Source organism: Chamaea fasciata, unplaced genomic scaffold (assembly GCF_029207755.1).
Source record: "Chamaea fasciata isolate MVZ Bird 193981 ecotype frontalis unplaced genomic scaffold, bChaFas1.0.hap1 SCAF_8, whole genome shotgun sequence".
Taxonomy (NCBI): domain Eukaryota; kingdom Metazoa; phylum Chordata; class Aves; order Passeriformes; family Sylviidae; genus Chamaea; species Chamaea fasciata.
The window spans coordinates 27,677,640-27,695,452 of NW_027094093.1; the positions used below are offsets into that span (position 1 = coordinate 27,677,640).

The 17,813-nt window shown below is 39.5% G+C and overlaps 1 protein-coding gene across 1 annotated transcript in view; it reads right to left on the minus strand.

Annotated features, from left to right (window-relative positions):
• The window catches only part of CLASP1 (cytoplasmic linker associated protein 1), a 171,265-nt gene that overhangs the window by 21,598 nt on the left and 131,854 nt on the right, over positions 1-17,813 (minus strand). The window contains exons 32-34 of the mRNA XM_066190250.1: positions 10,745-10,888; positions 9,391-9,497; positions 625-775 (exon numbers count right to left, since the gene is read on the minus strand). Coding sequence (XP_066046347.1) covers positions 625-775; positions 9,391-9,497; positions 10,745-10,888 — 402 coding nt within the window. The remainder of the gene's footprint in view (positions 1-624; positions 776-9,390; positions 9,498-10,744; positions 10,889-17,813) is intronic.

The following is a 17,813-nucleotide window of genomic DNA, read 5'->3' on the forward strand; positions in this document are numbered from 1 at the left end:
AGAGAAAAAAAAGGTATGTTCAAAATTCCACGGAAACTGTAGCATTTTTGGAGTTCACGCACCAGTATGAAAAGGCACAGAATTATTTACATGTATGATTTATAATACTTTAGTAAAACTTCGATTACTACCTCTTTCTTTCACATAACTACACCTCCTCAAAAATATCTCATGATCAAAGTTCCTCTAACCACTCTTGCAGCGTAAGATATCATATAAGCTGTGTACTCGGAGTGATCACAGGTCCTAAGCCTGTGAGGGAAACCATCCATGTGTTTTAAGAACTAACATTTCCCATTACAGACCTGACTAAACACATTCCATGGCAAAAGCCTTCACTGAGCCGTGCTGAGCCTGAGGAACACTAGCACCGCTTCCATTCTTCATGGCACTCACACAGAAGCCCCAATGAGCACATTTCACAGGAGGCCAGAGTTCAAAGGGAACCAAGGGAAACAGAGAAACCCCATAATTAAGGTATAAGAAGTTAACAACCAATAAGCAGAAGATGCCTGTAAGAATACAGCAGGAGTAACTGGATTTTGTACACTAGCAATCTACAGACAGGTTTGATCACAATGTTTTAAAATTTCATCTGAGAACATTAATCAATGGAATACTCACAATGTCACAGTCTTTCTTTCCATCACGTTTGATTGGCTCATTCAGGTCCTCTTGACTACGGAAACTAAACTTCTCAATCGCTTCTGTGACTCCACGAAGAGAGCTGTAGATTTCATCAGAGTTTAGGTTCTCCGTGTCATAATCCAGCATACTAAAGACCAAACGTATATGAAATGTTACAAATGAAATTGGAATCCGCTTCTGACTGTTAACAAAAACAACCTGGAGACAGACGGTTTGGAGTAACCTTTCTAACAGTGACTTGTAACACAACATGGATGGAATCAAAGCAGAGTTCAGGTCTGAGTTTCCCCTCAAATGGGGCTAAAACGAGGAGAACACATTGCTGTAAGTGAAGGGAAACAGATCCACTGTTTCTTACACTCAGTAAGTGTGTAAGAGCCATAAGAGCTGTAAGAGCTACCTTCTGTAAACCAAAAAACCCTATCCCCAGTGTGGCAGTGGTGTAATTTAAAAAGGAAAATAATATCAATCACTATGAGAACTCAAAGGGTTGTGACAGCTGGTGGAAATGAAATCAGTGAAATTTAAGTTTAATAATATATGAAACTATGACAGATTTAAATGGAAAGGAAAATGTAACTTGACATTAACCTTAGTCTAACACGGCCCATTTTAATTTATAAAGCATTAAAACCTAACTCACTTGCACAGCGCCTTGATAAAAGAAGCATTTCAGTATTTGGCCTAGGTTTGGGAATTCTCTCACTCAAATCTGACACTTTCTTGCAGTCCATCTGTTCCTCAGAAATTTCCCAGCAACATAAATCCTCAAAAGTTATGGGATTCCTTGAGGAGCTATGCAAAAATTCAGTCCCATGATAAAATGCCTTGCATGCAAGGGGAGATGATATTAAAAGATGTGGCAAAAGAGAAGTTCCTACAACCTTCAAGGAAATAAAAAAGCATTATTGGCAGGGCCTTGCTCTATCTAGGAGAAGTTGAGTTTGCATGACAATCACTAAATTAATAGATCCAGCAAGAGAGAACAATTTCTGGCAGAGTCTTAGATCTCAGTAGAGCCAGAAGCAAATAGACTGAATTGGACATTTACATCAAGTTGTTTGTCAATAAATGACAAGAAGTGGCTCCCTACAGTGGTGAATTACTATTTCATAACAATTTGGGAAGAATGACAGGATGGGCTTGGAGGCAGATGGCTGAATTGAGTCATGTTCCTTTTCCATAAAAGAAAGATTCCCTATGAGATGGGTGGGGGAAAAACCCAAACAAACAAATAAGAAAATCCCTTCTGAATTTTGGGTATACAACTGTTATTTTCAATGGAACCAAAAGTAGGATATTAAATATCTAGAACCACAGGTTTTTTTCTGGAAGGAACTTGGGAACTTCAGACAGAGGATAAGATCGGCTGCCCAATTCCTTTGGGATTAACACCCTGAAAATAGCCATAATCCCTGGCTCCCAAGCAACGTGTTCGCACTACACTCACACAAGCATCAGCACCATATATTTTGGTAAAGAAACCAAAGAACAACTCCCCCAAACACTGTCTGGCAGGCCAGGGAGAATGAGAAATCCCTTAACAGGCCAAGATCAGGAAACAAAAGCTGTTCATAAACCTACAGAAGTCGAAGTATTTAAGGTTTTTCAGACAGCTGAACAACAGCAATGCACTGTGATGGCTTTCCAGACAGAAGGCAAGGCAGTTCTTAGGTTCTTTAGAAGTACCAGTCAGGAACAGGAAAATCTTTTGCTTCATACAATCTCAAAAATACATGTTTAGAGCTCAAGCACGTTTAATTCACAGATCTTAAAAGGGTTTTTCTTACAACTTTTAAGTGGGCAATGAAACCACCATTTCAAAAGGTACACATGTGACTGTACCTGTGGACTCACACCAAGAGATGACATGACTTACCAAAGGTCACACAATTAAATCCATGGCAGAAAAACCAAGAAATCATCACAAATGTAATACTGACACTAAATCTGCTGAACTCGTCACTTCTTTCCTCAGGGATGAATTTTGCCCTACACTGTTAGCAAAGAACAATCAGAATACAGACTCTTCACTGCTAAAGGACTACGGCAATTTCTCAGAGGCAACAATCTGATGCATTTGCCAAAGCTCAAACCCACATTTTAATAAAAATGTAAAGAATCCAGTGATTTCATATGTCAGGAGTAAGCCTGTGTAGGAGGTCACATTATGGCTGTGCTCTACATGAATGAAAATTCTACAATGTGAACATGTCTCTACTGACAGTATGTGTGCTGGAATACTTCACAGACAACACAATGAAGGGAATAAAAGTAAAATGGAACTACACTCACCTTTCAGGAAAAAAAAAAAAAGGCACAAAAGAGAAAAAAATTATGACCCATGCAGAAAACTAGAGGAAAGGCACAGGATGAATAAGAAGTGAGTAGAGATGAGCAGTGTTTAGGGATGTCACAACATTATTTTCCATCTGCTGCACAAAACCAATGCAGCTGTCTATAAGTTTATCAAGATAAAATTTGGCAGTTTTCCAGTCTGGCATGAAATACATTTTACTTCCATAAATTGTTATTCAGTTTCCAATCCAAACTATGGGTAAGTAATCCACAGTTTACTGTCTTCAAGCAGTACACAGTAACTCATGTCCTTGCACTTTCAGGCTCTGGGCTGGAATATATGTTACATTATTTCAAACCTTATCATCTGGTGTCAGATAAAAGAAGACATAAAAAACACACTCAACTAGTTTTATCCCAAAAATCAACAGGGATCTCCTTCATGGATATCTCCACAGTGTCCTAGCAGAGTCAGAACGTTAATTTAAAGCTTTTAATTCTGCAGGTATTCACAGAGGTACCTACTACTGCATTCTACTTTCTCTCTCAGATGTCACAGATTCTCAAATTTTGAACCCTCAAAGAAAAATTTCTTTGCTTTTCTTTCAATAGTCTTTCATTAGGACCTTTTGTTTTAAGGAAAGACTATATACAGTCCCTCCTCATGCAACAGACATATCTAAGTCAGGAGAAACCACATTTACAAATGATCTGTTGTCAGGGTGTAAACTTTAAAAAAAAATCCAAGGAATTTAACAGAGATCTGACAAATTAAATTTAAACCAGCATGCAGCTTTAGTCCAGTATATTGATCCAAGAGCTGTATGCAGACTGGAACAAAATGTGAGGGCGCAGGAGGAGGAACAGATGTTGAAACTGCAATTGATAAACTCAAAATCTTACGGTAAGGACAATTTTAATTTCAATACTACAAATTTCCAAGATGTTCCACAATCACATTATACAAAGAAAGTTCTGTGTGAAGACAATGCTGAGCTGTTTGTGTCCATCTGGAGGTACTCAAGTGTTACGTGCATGCTGCAGCCAAATTGAAAGATCCTGCCTCTGGTATTGTAATGCAACCAGTGCCTGCCAAAAGTGCTCAGCAACTGTGTTCTGCATTGGAAACTGACTGTGAAGCATCTTCCCTGCCATCTTCTTGAATGGGTGCAAGAGTCTGAAAAACTCAGGTTTTTTTATCCCATTTGCATGCTGCATCTTCCTCAGTGAGCAAGCGGCTGCCCGTCACCCCTCTCACTGAAAGCTATCATCCTCTCTTTTCCGTTTCCAATCAAAGCCTCTGCAAGTCCCACATTTGAACAAATCCTATGTGTGGAAGGTAAATAATACTGTGACACCTCAGACAAGTTGGTTTAACAGGTAGCTTGTTACCTGGGAGAGTAAGAGCGTCTGAAAGTCTTGTGGGAAGGAGCAGTGGGGATGGAGTTAGGCTGAGAAAGGGGAGGGGGGTGCTTCGACAGCCCATCTGCACTCCAACCCCAGAGCCGACTGCCGTGACCAGAGGAGAAATAAAAGAGAGAAAAAACAGAGAAAGGAGAGGGAGGAAAAAAAAAAGAAACTATAATCTGAGTGGCTTAGTGCTGTCATGCTGCCTTGGAGAGAGAAAAAAATTAATAGAAACAAAATTAAACAAGAATACTCCATTGAGCCTCACAAGACTTTGTTTTGGCCTTTATTATCCATTTCCATTTTTATTCCTAACATAATATGATTAAAAAAAAAATCCAGTCCCTGCTTGTACTAACCAGCAGATATCACAAATGGATACAGCCTCTATAAACAACTCCATTTATAATGTTCTATGCAAACAATCCCTGGCCACACATGTATTCAAACTCTAAGCAGGTATTTCTAAGCAATGGGATTTCTCTGGAAGAAAGGAAAATTGGAATTTATTTTTTTATTAGACACCTGAAAGTACCTTGTAAAGTTTGTCTCCTGGTGCCTCTATAAAAGCCTGAAGTCAAGCCCTACACAATCAGAAAACCTTTGCAGGGCTTAAGATCTGATCCTGTTTCATTGAACCCAAATATGCAGCAAGTGAAAGGCAGTCTAGAGTGTAAATGTATCACAGGGACTCAGCCCAGGTCTCAGCAGACCAAGCTGGAAAGACTGGGTGAAATCAACTCCGAGTTGATTCAGATCGCTCCTTAAATTTTCACAGGCCTCTTTAAGTTACTGTATGACCCTGTGCCTTTGGGTCATGATATCCATTCCTGTGTCAATTTGTCTAACCTCTGCTTTTGTCCTTTTCCCATTATGGAACATGGATTTTCAAAATCACCTTCTGAATGAGAACAGATGCTTGAGCTGGTGGAGTATTCACAACACCACTTTGTTTCTATTACATTTCAGCACGTTGTCTTGGATAGTTGTATTTGTATATATGCAAGTGAAAGATACTTTCACATGAGAAGTGACAAACAAATCAAGAATTGCTCCAGTGCAAACAGCAGCAAAGCCAGTGAAAAAAACTCCTCTGAAGAGCAGTGTCAAGAATTTGACTCATTAACCAGCAATCAAATCCCACTGCTATTACATGCCAGTATTATCAAGGAAATACCCCAGACTCCCAGACTGCTGATCAGAAGTCTCACAGCTCAGGTCACACCTACCTGAACATGGGCCACCAAACAATGCAGGCTTGTCCTTGCTGTATAAAGTGGGTGGCTTATTTTAATTCTGTTTCCATGCCTTCTCTTGCTCAACTTAACACTAAAGTGTCAAATTTTGGTTTTAACGGTATTTTTTATTATCAGTGAAACAGCAAGCATATAAACTTCCACAGCCAGACAGAACTGTAGCCTTTTATTCTGATGCATATCCTCTAAAGATCTTTGAAAGACTAAATTGTTTGGGTTTTTTTAAATTTTGCCTGATTTTTGTTAATTTGTTTTTAATAATCAGAACTAAGCACAGGCTTCTGGGCTACTAATAATGGCAGAAACTCATTCCAAATTTTCATTAGATATTCCTTTAATTACTCCTACAAAATTTTAGGTGAAAATTTCTAACCTGAATGTAACATTTAAGTTTGCAGAAGTCGATTTACCATTCAGAACAGTATTCTAACACCAAAGGACTTCACAACTTAGCATTTTCCTTTTTGTACTACAACATAATTTATTAAATCTCCGATTTTCTCTGTCCAACACAAATTCAAGCCATTTATCTGTGCTTTGCTTAGGAGACATTCTTCTCTTTCAGTCTGAAGTCTGGGGGTTTTTTCCTATTATTTTCAGTCTTCCCAAGTGCCCTTCCCTGTTTTCTTTTTCAGAAAGCACATCTTTCTTCCGTAACTCCTCTCACCAAAAACTAAAACTGTTAAGGAAAAAAAAAAAAAGCTGATACAAATGCAGAAGTAACTCAGAGAGGTAGTGGATATGTTACAGTGACCATGAAGCAGAACTGGAGGGAAGAAATGAAGGCAGGAGAAAGGACTCTGTCCATGACCCTGAAAGCATGCTACCCCCTGAAGACTTCAGGGGATACTTAAGCAGATGTTAGCATCTGGACAGGCAAATCAGCTGTTTGCATAGTCCACCAAAACATTCAAAACCTATCCTGAGAGCCCAAATACACGTACACATAAATACACATACAACTCCCAAAAAATCAGTCATCTGGAATACATACATAATACAGTAAATCTGTATCAATGAAACTTTGCTGACTGATATTGAGGATATTGCCCACAAACCATTAGTAATATGGGAGAGCAGCTATGCTTAGCAGCATTTTCATATACCTACAGGACCCAAACATCCTTTCTACACACATCCCAGCTCCAAAGACATGGAGGTCCATATACCTCTGGATTGGACTCCAATCTGTGAACCAAGAAAAAAAAAATACAAGGAAAGCATAACCTTCAAAACCAAAGCTGGCATTAAGAACTGCAGATAATCCTTCCACTGACTACACTCAGGCTGCCTGTACAAGACATGGGCAGGGACAAGGTAAGCAGGGCCTGCACAAACAGCACCCCAGGAGGCAATGGGAGTACACAACCTGACTACAAACCTATGGCGGCAGGCCCCATGAAAATGTAAAGCCAAGCCCACTTTTGGAGGAGAGCTACACAAAGAAACTGGGAATCTTTTCCCTTTTACACTGCTACCAAAATGACTTGGGCATGCTTATGTTCCAAGTTTGTAGAGAGAAAAGCAACATTTCACAGCAGTGCTGAACAGCAAACAACAAGCATTTGAAATGTAAACATGACACTGAGGCACCTATAGCAAAGAATGCAATGCTACAGCATACCCTACTTAAAACAATCTGTCCGCACATCTTTCAAAGCCTCTTCTCAGAAAGAAGGACAACCAGAGCTAAATTCTCCCTTAAGTCAGGACCATTCCCAAACTGTGCTACACAAGACATTTTCAAGAAGGATGCAGTCCAGTAGAGCATCAGAAGCTACTGTCCCTGATTTGCAGCACTTGCCACTGCCTTTTCTACAAATGGCAAAAATCTGCAGATACTGTTACATCTCAGACGGCACTCACCACAGAAAAGTACAGCTTCTCCCTTCCAAATATTTTCAAGGGCTTTCATAGCAGCTTCCACCTTTACCCATCACTGAAGCGTAACTTTTAAACGTCACTCTTGAATAACTAAATCCAGCAAGGAAGCAGGACGCACTTCTCGAAAAGACATCTAAATTTTTGATTAAACACCTCGAAAAACTCTATAGAAAATGGAAGGAATGATTGCTTTCTAAAGGAAATTCCTGGCCAACTGCATCCATGGCAGAATGCTCTGGAATTATATGCCCTCTCATATTAGTCCTTGAGAACAAATCACATATGGAAAAAAAAAACCCCAACCCTTCAGTTTCTAAACCTACTATGGTAGAAAGCAACAGCAACAATGTACACTGGATGCTTTAATCAATACTTTGATATTTGTCTCCTGACATCAAGAGGTGAGAAGAAAGCAAAGACAAATAGAAAACAGTGAGTGAAATGGCAATAACAATTGTGTCCCAATGGCAAAACCCAAAAAGCATGGTAAAAGGTTGTGGAATTATAAAATAAGTGCCACATGCAAACATGGCAACAAAACCACAACGTAACCACAGAGAGACACAGTTAATAATTTCCCATGACAGAAATCAGCAGGGCAACAATGCTTAAGCTAGTCAAAAAGGAAGCAACATCGTTGGAACCGTTCCCCTGAAACTCTACCACTTAATTTCTTAATGAAACCTTTGTGGAAAAAGCTCATAAGAGGCAACTCAGCTTTGGCTTGCAAACTCTTGGTTTAGTTTTGAATTACAGCAGATTTAGAAGTCACAAATACGTATTTAGATATCCAAAATTTTCTCAGGAAACCCCAATGATTTCTATGCTGCTGGAATTAGTATAATTATTCATTAAATGATAAAGGCCTGTACTTTTCCTTACTGGAATTTGCAGTCTAAGCATCCCTTCAGAGAAAGTTTTGCAGGTAACAAGGGTAGATGAACAGATTCCAATGTAAACTACTATACTGCACTATGAACTGCAGTCCTCACCCAACATGGTTCCTTATGTTTCTTCGACAACTTGCCATGAAGAGGACAGGCAGACAAGGGCAGCAGAATTTAAATTTTTCCAGCATGAACCAGAGCTTGTCCAGGTAGCAGCTTGCTACTTTCCTCCAATATTTCTGTGGTCCCAGAACATACTGTTTACAATGTCATCTCTCCTGCTCTAAGTTTTAGTGCTGCAAAACATCCACATTTCCAGCAGCCAAGAGTCCATGTTGGCTGAATGCAAGATTTTGGAGTGGATCAATATATTCTAGGGAAGCACCTGCAGCTTCAGCAGAACACCTGGTTGCAAAAGACCTGCTGCCTGAAAGATCAGGCCACTGCTCTGCTGGTGAGGAGCCAGGTGAGAAATCTTGGAGGTATTCAGCACTGAAACACAGTCACCACCTCTGCTTGTCCTGCATCCTCACAAAAAATATGAGGGAACAGCAGATACAGCACTTCTCTCAGCAGCACAAACCCTGTACTATAGTCAGAAGAATTACTGATTACAAGTCCACACCTAAAAAACAGTCACAATCTGAAACTCTTGTTCTGATAGTCATCACACACTTTATGCAATGACATATGCAATCTCAACAGGATCTTATTTCTAATGCTGCCAATTAATATTACCTTTATTACCCACAAATGTAATTCTGAAGAAGGCCACGAAAGAAAACTAATATGATAAGAAAAGACATTAAGATTACACAGACAGCATGAGGACTGGAACACTGAAGTCCATCACCAGCCACATATTATCCTGTTCAAACACTGCTTCTTCGCAGAACTGTAAACTTATTGTCTTGTTTTTGCTTTCAAAGTGAGTCATACTCTGCAAACGCACACTCCGTGTTGAAATCCTTTAGCATTTTGCAAGGGGTTTAATTAGCCTGCCACATTACCTTGGAGACAGTCCACCATGGGAACAGTTGGTAGGTGAAGTTAAGGGGCTGGTTCTGCTGCTGGAGTGCCGGGAAGGAGTCCGACCAAGGGTATTGCTGGGGGAACCCTGACACAGAAGCAGGAAGACAGGGATTAGCAACGTGTTGCAATGCACAGGCAGGAGTACAACAACAGGTCCAAACAGTGCCTCTGTTTGCTCTAGACAAGCTTAGTGCTGTTTTGATTATGCCTCTTGACCTTAAAATCTGCAGCCACAGTTCACGTAGTCATTAATATGCTCCTGAAGATATGACTCTGCGGATAAAGAAAGTGTGTGTGCACTTCTCTACAACCCACAGTACCTGAAATTTAAACACACAACATGTATGGCCCGCAAATATTGCCAGAGAAATGGTTCATCAATTCAGACTCTCAAACAAGATTTGCAAGGCTCCAAAATATGCTCACCATTATCCTGGCAATTTAGTATTCTAATTACACAGCTATTTTCCACATTGTCTAAAGCATTCTGATTATGCTTGTTAGGAGCATAAGTAAGTAGTCTAACTTACCATTTTTCCACTGGCCTGCACAATCTTTTATACCACAGTAAAATGAATAGAAATTGCTCTCAATTCTGACACTTTTCACATAGAGTCAAAAGTATTACAGAATCCAGACCATTTGCCTGGAAGCCTAATGCTGCAGTTTTAGCTTACACTAAATTCTACTTAGCCCTGTGGAAGTGCAAAGATAGGAGGGTTCAAATTCCAGCAAGTTCACAAGATTTCCACATTAAAAAGACAAAAAATTCCCTAATCCTTGCTGCTCTCGGAAGGGAAAGAAATTTCCTATTTAAATCTACTAACATATTCCTTCAGTGAAATAAAAATATGTAAGAGCTTCATATAAAAGCAAAACATAAGGTAATAGGCATAGACTGAGGTGACCTTATAGGTCACATTAAAGACCCTGCAAGCTTCTTAACAGACAGTATAACTGCTATTAAACTGATCTCAAGAATAGTTATAGGCCCAGAAAATCTGTGCTATCAGGATCTGTTTTAGCCAAAAAATCATTACTGGCAGGACTTTCAAAAGCACCACCAACTTGAAAGCACAAACCCCACCAATTTTAATGCACTTCTCAGGCATTTTTTAATCTCTTCTGGTTAGGACTATAATAAATTTTAAAATAACTGAGTTTTTTTTAATTTTAATGGTCCCTATTAAAAGCAACATCAAACAAAAGCCTCTCTTGCCATATTGCTTCAAGACAACAGTTACAGATAATTCAAACTGAACATCTGCAACAGCTTATCAATGAGCTGATGTCTTTGGGGCTCTGCTGTTTGCAAGGACAAGGGCCTCTCACCACACTGGTGTTACTGGAGTTCTTGAGGTGGTTGTGAAGGAGCTTGGTAGCACCATCCTGGAATGTTTTTGGCAAGGCACCAAGTAACATGGTAAACTCAGGAGTGTTCAATTCAAAGAGAGAAATCAGGACTATTTGCGCTGCCTGAAAAGAAGAAGAAAAAAGAAACCATCAGTTTTTGCTCTTTGAAAAGGGCATGCATTCTCTTGCTAGTGATCCTTACAGTAAATGATGTGTGATTCATTCAAAAAGAAGACTCCTCTACCAGACAAATCTTTGAAATGCTCTCTGTGATAGACCATAACGAATTACTAACAGCAGAAGTTAGTTTTCGTTCTTAAAGCTTAAATATATTTCTGCATTTATATCATTATTTTCCCATATGTGTAGTGCACAGCTATTCACAGTTAGTGAGAGACTCTTACCATTGTCCTGTCCAGCACATATTTAAGCTGAACAAGTTACTGCAAAGATTTACTGAAAACAAATAAAACTAGAAGTTCAAACAAGTATGAAGACTCTAGGACTGCAATTTTGTCATTCCCGTGCTTTTTTTATTTTATGTGTGAATGGGATGAGTTCTCTTCCCACCCAACCTCTTCTCTTCCTAGAGATCTCAAGTTTGTTTTATCAGATAATCCACCTCTCCTTGTTAATATCCACTCAGGCTGTTTCAGCAATAAAAAACTCCATGTGAAGTGGAAGATTTAGGAGGATGGTGACAACCACCATTCTCTCAACCATGGACAGGCTAAACCAGATTTCTGAAATTTAGGAGAGTAAGTGAAATCAAGGTACCACTGAAACAATTGATAATTCTACCATTAATTTTACTGGGCAGGGTTTGCTTTATGTGCCTCAGAGAACTCCTGCCAGGAACAGGATCTCCCCATATCCATTAGCAAACACACAACTCCGCAGATCCTGAACTAAGACAATGGAATCAAATGGGAATGGAAGCAGAATAAATCACAGTGTGTAGACCTGAAAAAGTAATTAACATCACATGTTCTTAACTAGACCTCCCCAACAGCATCCAACTTGCGTGGATGCATCAATTCTGTGGGCTTTTTCCCTGACTTTACTTTGAAAGTATACAAACACTGATAAAAAAGAACAATAAAAATGAAGCAATGATGAAGGACCTCTGACAGTTTGCAGCAGCACCTTCTCCAAGGGGGGGTGTAGCCACTGACACATCAACTTCCAGAATACATATCTGGACACAAAGCAGTGGGTGGCTTGGGCTCACAGAGTTAAGGAGCAAAGCTACACATACTCTTATCTTGGAAAAGCATACACATATGCTTAGGAAGAGCAGACATTTGGGTTTGAACCTTTCAGCAACTTTCTAAAATCTGAAAATGAAAAATAACTTTGGAAAGGGTAATTCACTGCTGTGGGGATAAATGTACATTCACTGTTCTCAACACTTTAAAGAAGCATTTTTTAGTAAGTAATGTGCTTCCAAGGTTGCCATAATTAATTGTATCTACAATTCCCTGTGGAGTGGAATTCTTCACAGATGATGAACTTGGATACACAAGCACCCTTCACAGTGGAGGGGAATCACAGTACCTCATTGCCTCAGTGTGCAAACTGCAATTCAAGCTATACTGTTTCTTCTGCCATCAGCAGCAACTAGCACAGCTTTACATATAAAAACATTTTCCATCCATGAGAGTTTGGTTAAGTATCATCCCCTTCATATCACCAACAAAGGAACCAAGGCCCACAACACTCATCAGGCTTCCAAGGACTGCAGCAAACAACAGGTCTTCAGACTTCATTCCAGATGGATCATGCTGCCTCTCCTGCCAAAACTCTCACTGACTTGAACAGAAACACAGTATGTGATTATTCACTCATTCTAGAGATCTAAGGATGAAAGAAATGGGGAGATAGTTTTCCCCATGGCTTTCTCAACTCCGGCGTCTACCCTCCTCTGACCTGAAGTTTTGGACAACTCTGCCATGAAGCCTGCCTGGTATCCAACAAGGAAGTGTATTTCTGTCCATTTTGATCCAAGAACTTTTAATCTTTCACCAGCACAGTATTTTCTGTAATAAAAATATTACTGTACACAAGAGACCTCAGAACAAGGAACAGCAAGTTGAAGTGAATGCAAAGTGACAAGTCATGCCAACGTACATTCTCACTGGTGAACGGCATGCATATCCTCGATAGTTAAGAGTGGACATGCAGATCCTCTGTGTCAGAACAAGCAGGTCTCACATTCATTGATTAAAAAACCAAAAAAAAAAAACCAAAACAAAACAAAACCAAACAACCCAAAACCCACAAAACTGATCAACAAGGTTCACAGATTGAGAGATTGCTTAGAGACTAGGATATCTGGAATTATCAACTGGTAAGTCAGGAGCTGCCCAACAGAGATGTTCGAGATGCATCTCAGAGATCTGAGAGAAAGCTTCAGCAAAGCTCCACCACAAACACTAATAACACAGATACTGTCTTAAAGGAGTAGCTGAGAGAAGTTTCAGGTCTCAGAGGTTACTACAGTTTTGTTCCACTTTTGCATTTTGGCTTCAATAAAACAGAATTACGTCTGCTCTCTCTCTTTGCACAAAATACAGCTTGTTTTTAGGAGTGTCTGCCAGAATTCTGTTTACTCAGTGCTCTTCAGCAGCTTTCCTGTCACCTGCAAATAGTCACTGGGCTTTGAATTAAGTGCTTAACAGTAGCTCCCAATGCTCACAATCTTCTGTGGCCTCAAAGAAAACAGACATAGAGTTTACGTCTTTTGAAATAAAGCCAAGTACTACTACATCCTGAGTGGTGCTCCAGTAAAGGTCTCAAAGGCATCACTGGAGTTATATGGGTAAAACCCTGTCTGTGTTCTTTCTAAATTGTCCTCAGACATGCAACAGCACTTCTAGGTTTATTTCAGGCAAAAGTCATTATTTGAAAGTGCGCCCATAATTTCCTACTTAATATTTAATACACAAAGGTCTTGGTCCATACCACCATAAGGTCAACATTGCTACTTTATGGCCTGAAAAGCTGGAACCTCCATGCTAGCTTGAAATCACATTTGCAACATGCTCTCACTCCTGCAATGCTTCTAATACAAGTAATTTTATTTCAGTAATGAAGAGCATCAGGAGCAGCATTTCCACATCTGTTGTAACAGTTAGATCTGGACACACTTGATAATCCTGTAAGCTTCACTTATCTAGCATATTTTTACCTAATCAAATGACATCTTTTGCAGATAATGTTTCTAAGAATTTTAAATCTGTGGATTTTCAGCTTGTGAAAAACCAAAGACATTTTCATAATCTCTGAATTTCTGGACATCTTCTGAAAATCTTGCTTCATTAGATTACTGTCAGAGTAAATAAATATGACAAGCAAAAAAAACCTTATTTCTGTACACAATGTACAAACATTCTCCATGCAACACTCATGCTTGATGATATTTAGTCTGAAGAAAGTCGTATCTGAATTTTCCCTTGCCTTTGTGTCCCTGTACCATTAGTACAGAACACTAATCCATCTCCTTCAGTGACATATAACGTAGACCCTACAGAATATCTAATCTTAATGAAGCCATTCTCTGCTGGCTTCAGCTGGAGAAACTCCAGTCACTTCAGAGCCTGACTATGCTAGAGAGGGGGTCTGGCTCAGTGTCAGGTTCTTCAATCATTTCCAAAGGACTGCTTATGTAACTTTATTATTTTCCTTATCACAATGCAGTGAGAGATCAGATTCCACAAGCCAGTAGCAGCTCCAAAAGTTTCACACTTAGGTCACTGCAATTCCTGTTGCCCAACACTGTCAACTGCTAAAGAGACACAAATGCTTCAGTAATATCTGGTTTTTGTTTTTACCTAGACAGTGGATGATAATCAGATTTATCAAAATCTGTAACTTTTTCAACTTGGATGAATTATAATAAAGTGTCTTTGAAATCTTTTGGGCTTATTAGGCTAACATATCAAGGCTAGGTAGAAAAATCCATTAATTTTAGAAAGGAAATGTGTTCAGCGACCTAAGGTTAATAAAAGTGCCTTATGACTGCTGTTGCTGCTGCTCCAGTGGACCAAGCAGAATAAGCAGATAGTTGCTTGAGCTCCATGAAGGCAGTTTCCAAATTAGTCAAACATCTATTGGTGATGGGCTCCCAACACTGGCAGCTCCATAAAAGAAGGGGACTTTGTACCCTGATCCTTTATGAGGAACTACAACAAGAGAGTTAACACAAAAATACATCAAAGCCAAAAATTACTTCAGACAGACACACTTTTTTCAGGCTCCCAGTCCAGATCTCTTTACACAGCTAGACAGTTGAGTTGAGACTGCAAACACAATTAGTGTGATTAGTGCACAAGGCTTTTAGTCTACCTGTTTACATTTCTCTTCCATGTTTCCTTCACCAGGCCCTGAGGAGGCTGTAGTTGTCCTAGCTGGCAAATCCTCACCCACCCAACTATGCATCGTCTGGGTTTGACAAACAGGAAAGTTGGCATTATTCAAAGAAAACATAGATTTCAACTCAATCACCTGAACAATACACATGCTATCTTTTTGCAGAAGAATTCTGATCAATTTCTTGCTTAATTTCAAGTAACGGAAACCAAAAAAGCATTATTTGATGTCATCAGAAGAACATTCCTTTCGGCAGAGGGCAGCTGAAATTAAATTCAAAATTAAATCTGGCAACAGCTCTCAGGCTTACAGATCAACCCTTAGTTCTTCTACAAGGCTTTGCTTTGGCAACCTCATGGTGGCCTCCACAACCACCTGAAAACCTCTGCTGACGTGCAGAGCCTAGGCAGTGCTGAAATGACGGCACTTGCATCAGGCCAGCCAGGAATAGGGGAATAGGTGCATCTCCCTGCACCTGCCCCCACAGATATCTCTAAGTTCAGAGGAAGTTACAGTTAAAAACTTGCAAACTCCTGTCTCCAGTTCTGGACATCAGTCTGATGGACCAACGCTGCCTATAAATACCTTTTATCATGTGATCAGTCTGGAGAAGAGCGTCACTAACATCTACTCACTTTTGACAAACATAATCATATTCTGAATGCATCACACACTTCACCAATCAGCCTAAGAAAAATGTGGTCTTTAATAACTTACGGCACAATGGAACAGAGAAGCTCTCTCTCATGTCACTTTGAATTATACTAAACTGCAGATCAAATAGAGATCCACTGAGATCAAGGGGCAGAACTTGCACATTAGGAAGCTTGCATTAGCACGCACTGGCACATGGCTTCAATTCTCCAGTGAGTAGCTGGTGTTAAGTGAGTTATTCACATCTACTGAGAGTTTGCAAGCTCTAAACAAGTGTTATTTCAGTGTACTTTCCAGCAGACAATTAAGTATTTGCTGGCAATGAACGAAAAAACTGTCTAGCAAACCAAACCGTGATCCTTTTTCAGGCCTAGAATCAGATAAGCAAGGACATCCACATTACAGACATGACAATGTAAAGCACAATGGCTTTAGCAGTTTATACATTATCCAAGCACATTAACTTGAGTACAAGTTTTAAACACACAGTTTACTCAAAACACTTGCATTAGCATACGCTGCTCATATCCACATCCTGAAAAGGAAGAATTTGTTTAAAAGATTTAAATACAGAAACAGATTAAATCCATATTGCTATTCTGTTTTACACAGCACATACTTTATGCATCACAAACGGATTTTACAAGTCAGAGATGGTTGCATTACAAGTGCCAAAGGCATCTCAGAAAAGTGATGGCAAAAAATACGCAACACCAAACCACCACATGTTTGGAATACTGTTCTATAACAGATTATGACTCATGTGCCGTTGTTTTGTGACCTGGGCACAGAAAGGACCATGGCAAAAATGTTCATTATTTCTTGACAACCAGACATTACCCCAGAAATCAAATTTGATTAAGGCTATCCTGAGCAACTTTGCTCAAAATAAAATGGCAGTTGCTGCAAAAACAGGTTACAGGACTAGAAACATAGGTTACCTTTCATTAACAACTGAGAAACTTAACTTAAAAACCTGGCATAATAGAAGTCTGAATTCTCAGGCAAAATTTCCACACATAAACGAAGAAAGAAAAGGAGGTACTGAAGTCCTATGTTTTGTAGTGAAAACATGCACTTTATTCTGCATGGATTTTTGAAGTGCTAGAGAAAGTATGGCAGAATTATCTGTCACATCGGAAACAACTCTGCAATCCATCATGTAAACATCACCTCTACACCTGATTTTCAAAATAGAAACATCACCTATACCTGTGTAGGTGTGTGAGTGTTTGTATAAATGGCACATACACACAAACATATTGTGCACAGACACATAATATAAGTGTGAATATACACATTCTGTGAAGCCATTTCTTCTCTCGTATTACCAAGCCCTAGCTCTTCTAGCAAACAGAGTATGTGCTTATATTCAAACTGCTTTCAGCTCAGAGTATCCCAGAAGGCTGTATAAAGTGGAGGGACTCCGTTTAAGGAAACCCACCCCAGCACTATGTTTCTAACAAGCACATCATGATTTTCTAGCCACTAACATTGGGTGAAAGCCATTTTCCTTACACTGCGTACACTAAAAACATTTCAGCTCTCATAGCTCTGTAGCATCAAATTCAAAACAAACAGAAAATGAGGAATACTATTTTGGAAACAAAGCTAGGACATAGAGATCCTTTTTGTTAGCTTTGAATCAAGTAAACACTACAATCCACCAGCTGCCATTTTTCACATATTACACTATTTTCCCTAACACTGACTATGTTTTAAATGCCTGATAAAAGTTCCTCTGGGCATTTACACTGAGTTTGACTTTTTTCGGAATATTCTTTGGCTAAAAGGCTGACCTCAGCAATATGGATATAGTCCTATTTAAGATTCCATAAGCTTAAAATGAAATCCTAATGCCCAGTGCTCTGGTAACTTGGCTCATCACGGAGTCCATGAGATGCACAAATCTGGTGTAGGAATACTGCAAGAATGCTAGAGAAACCTCTGACCCAGAAAGGCAAGGGCCTGTGGCTGGAGAGTACTAAAATATTTTGCCATTCAAATGTATTTCTGCAAATGT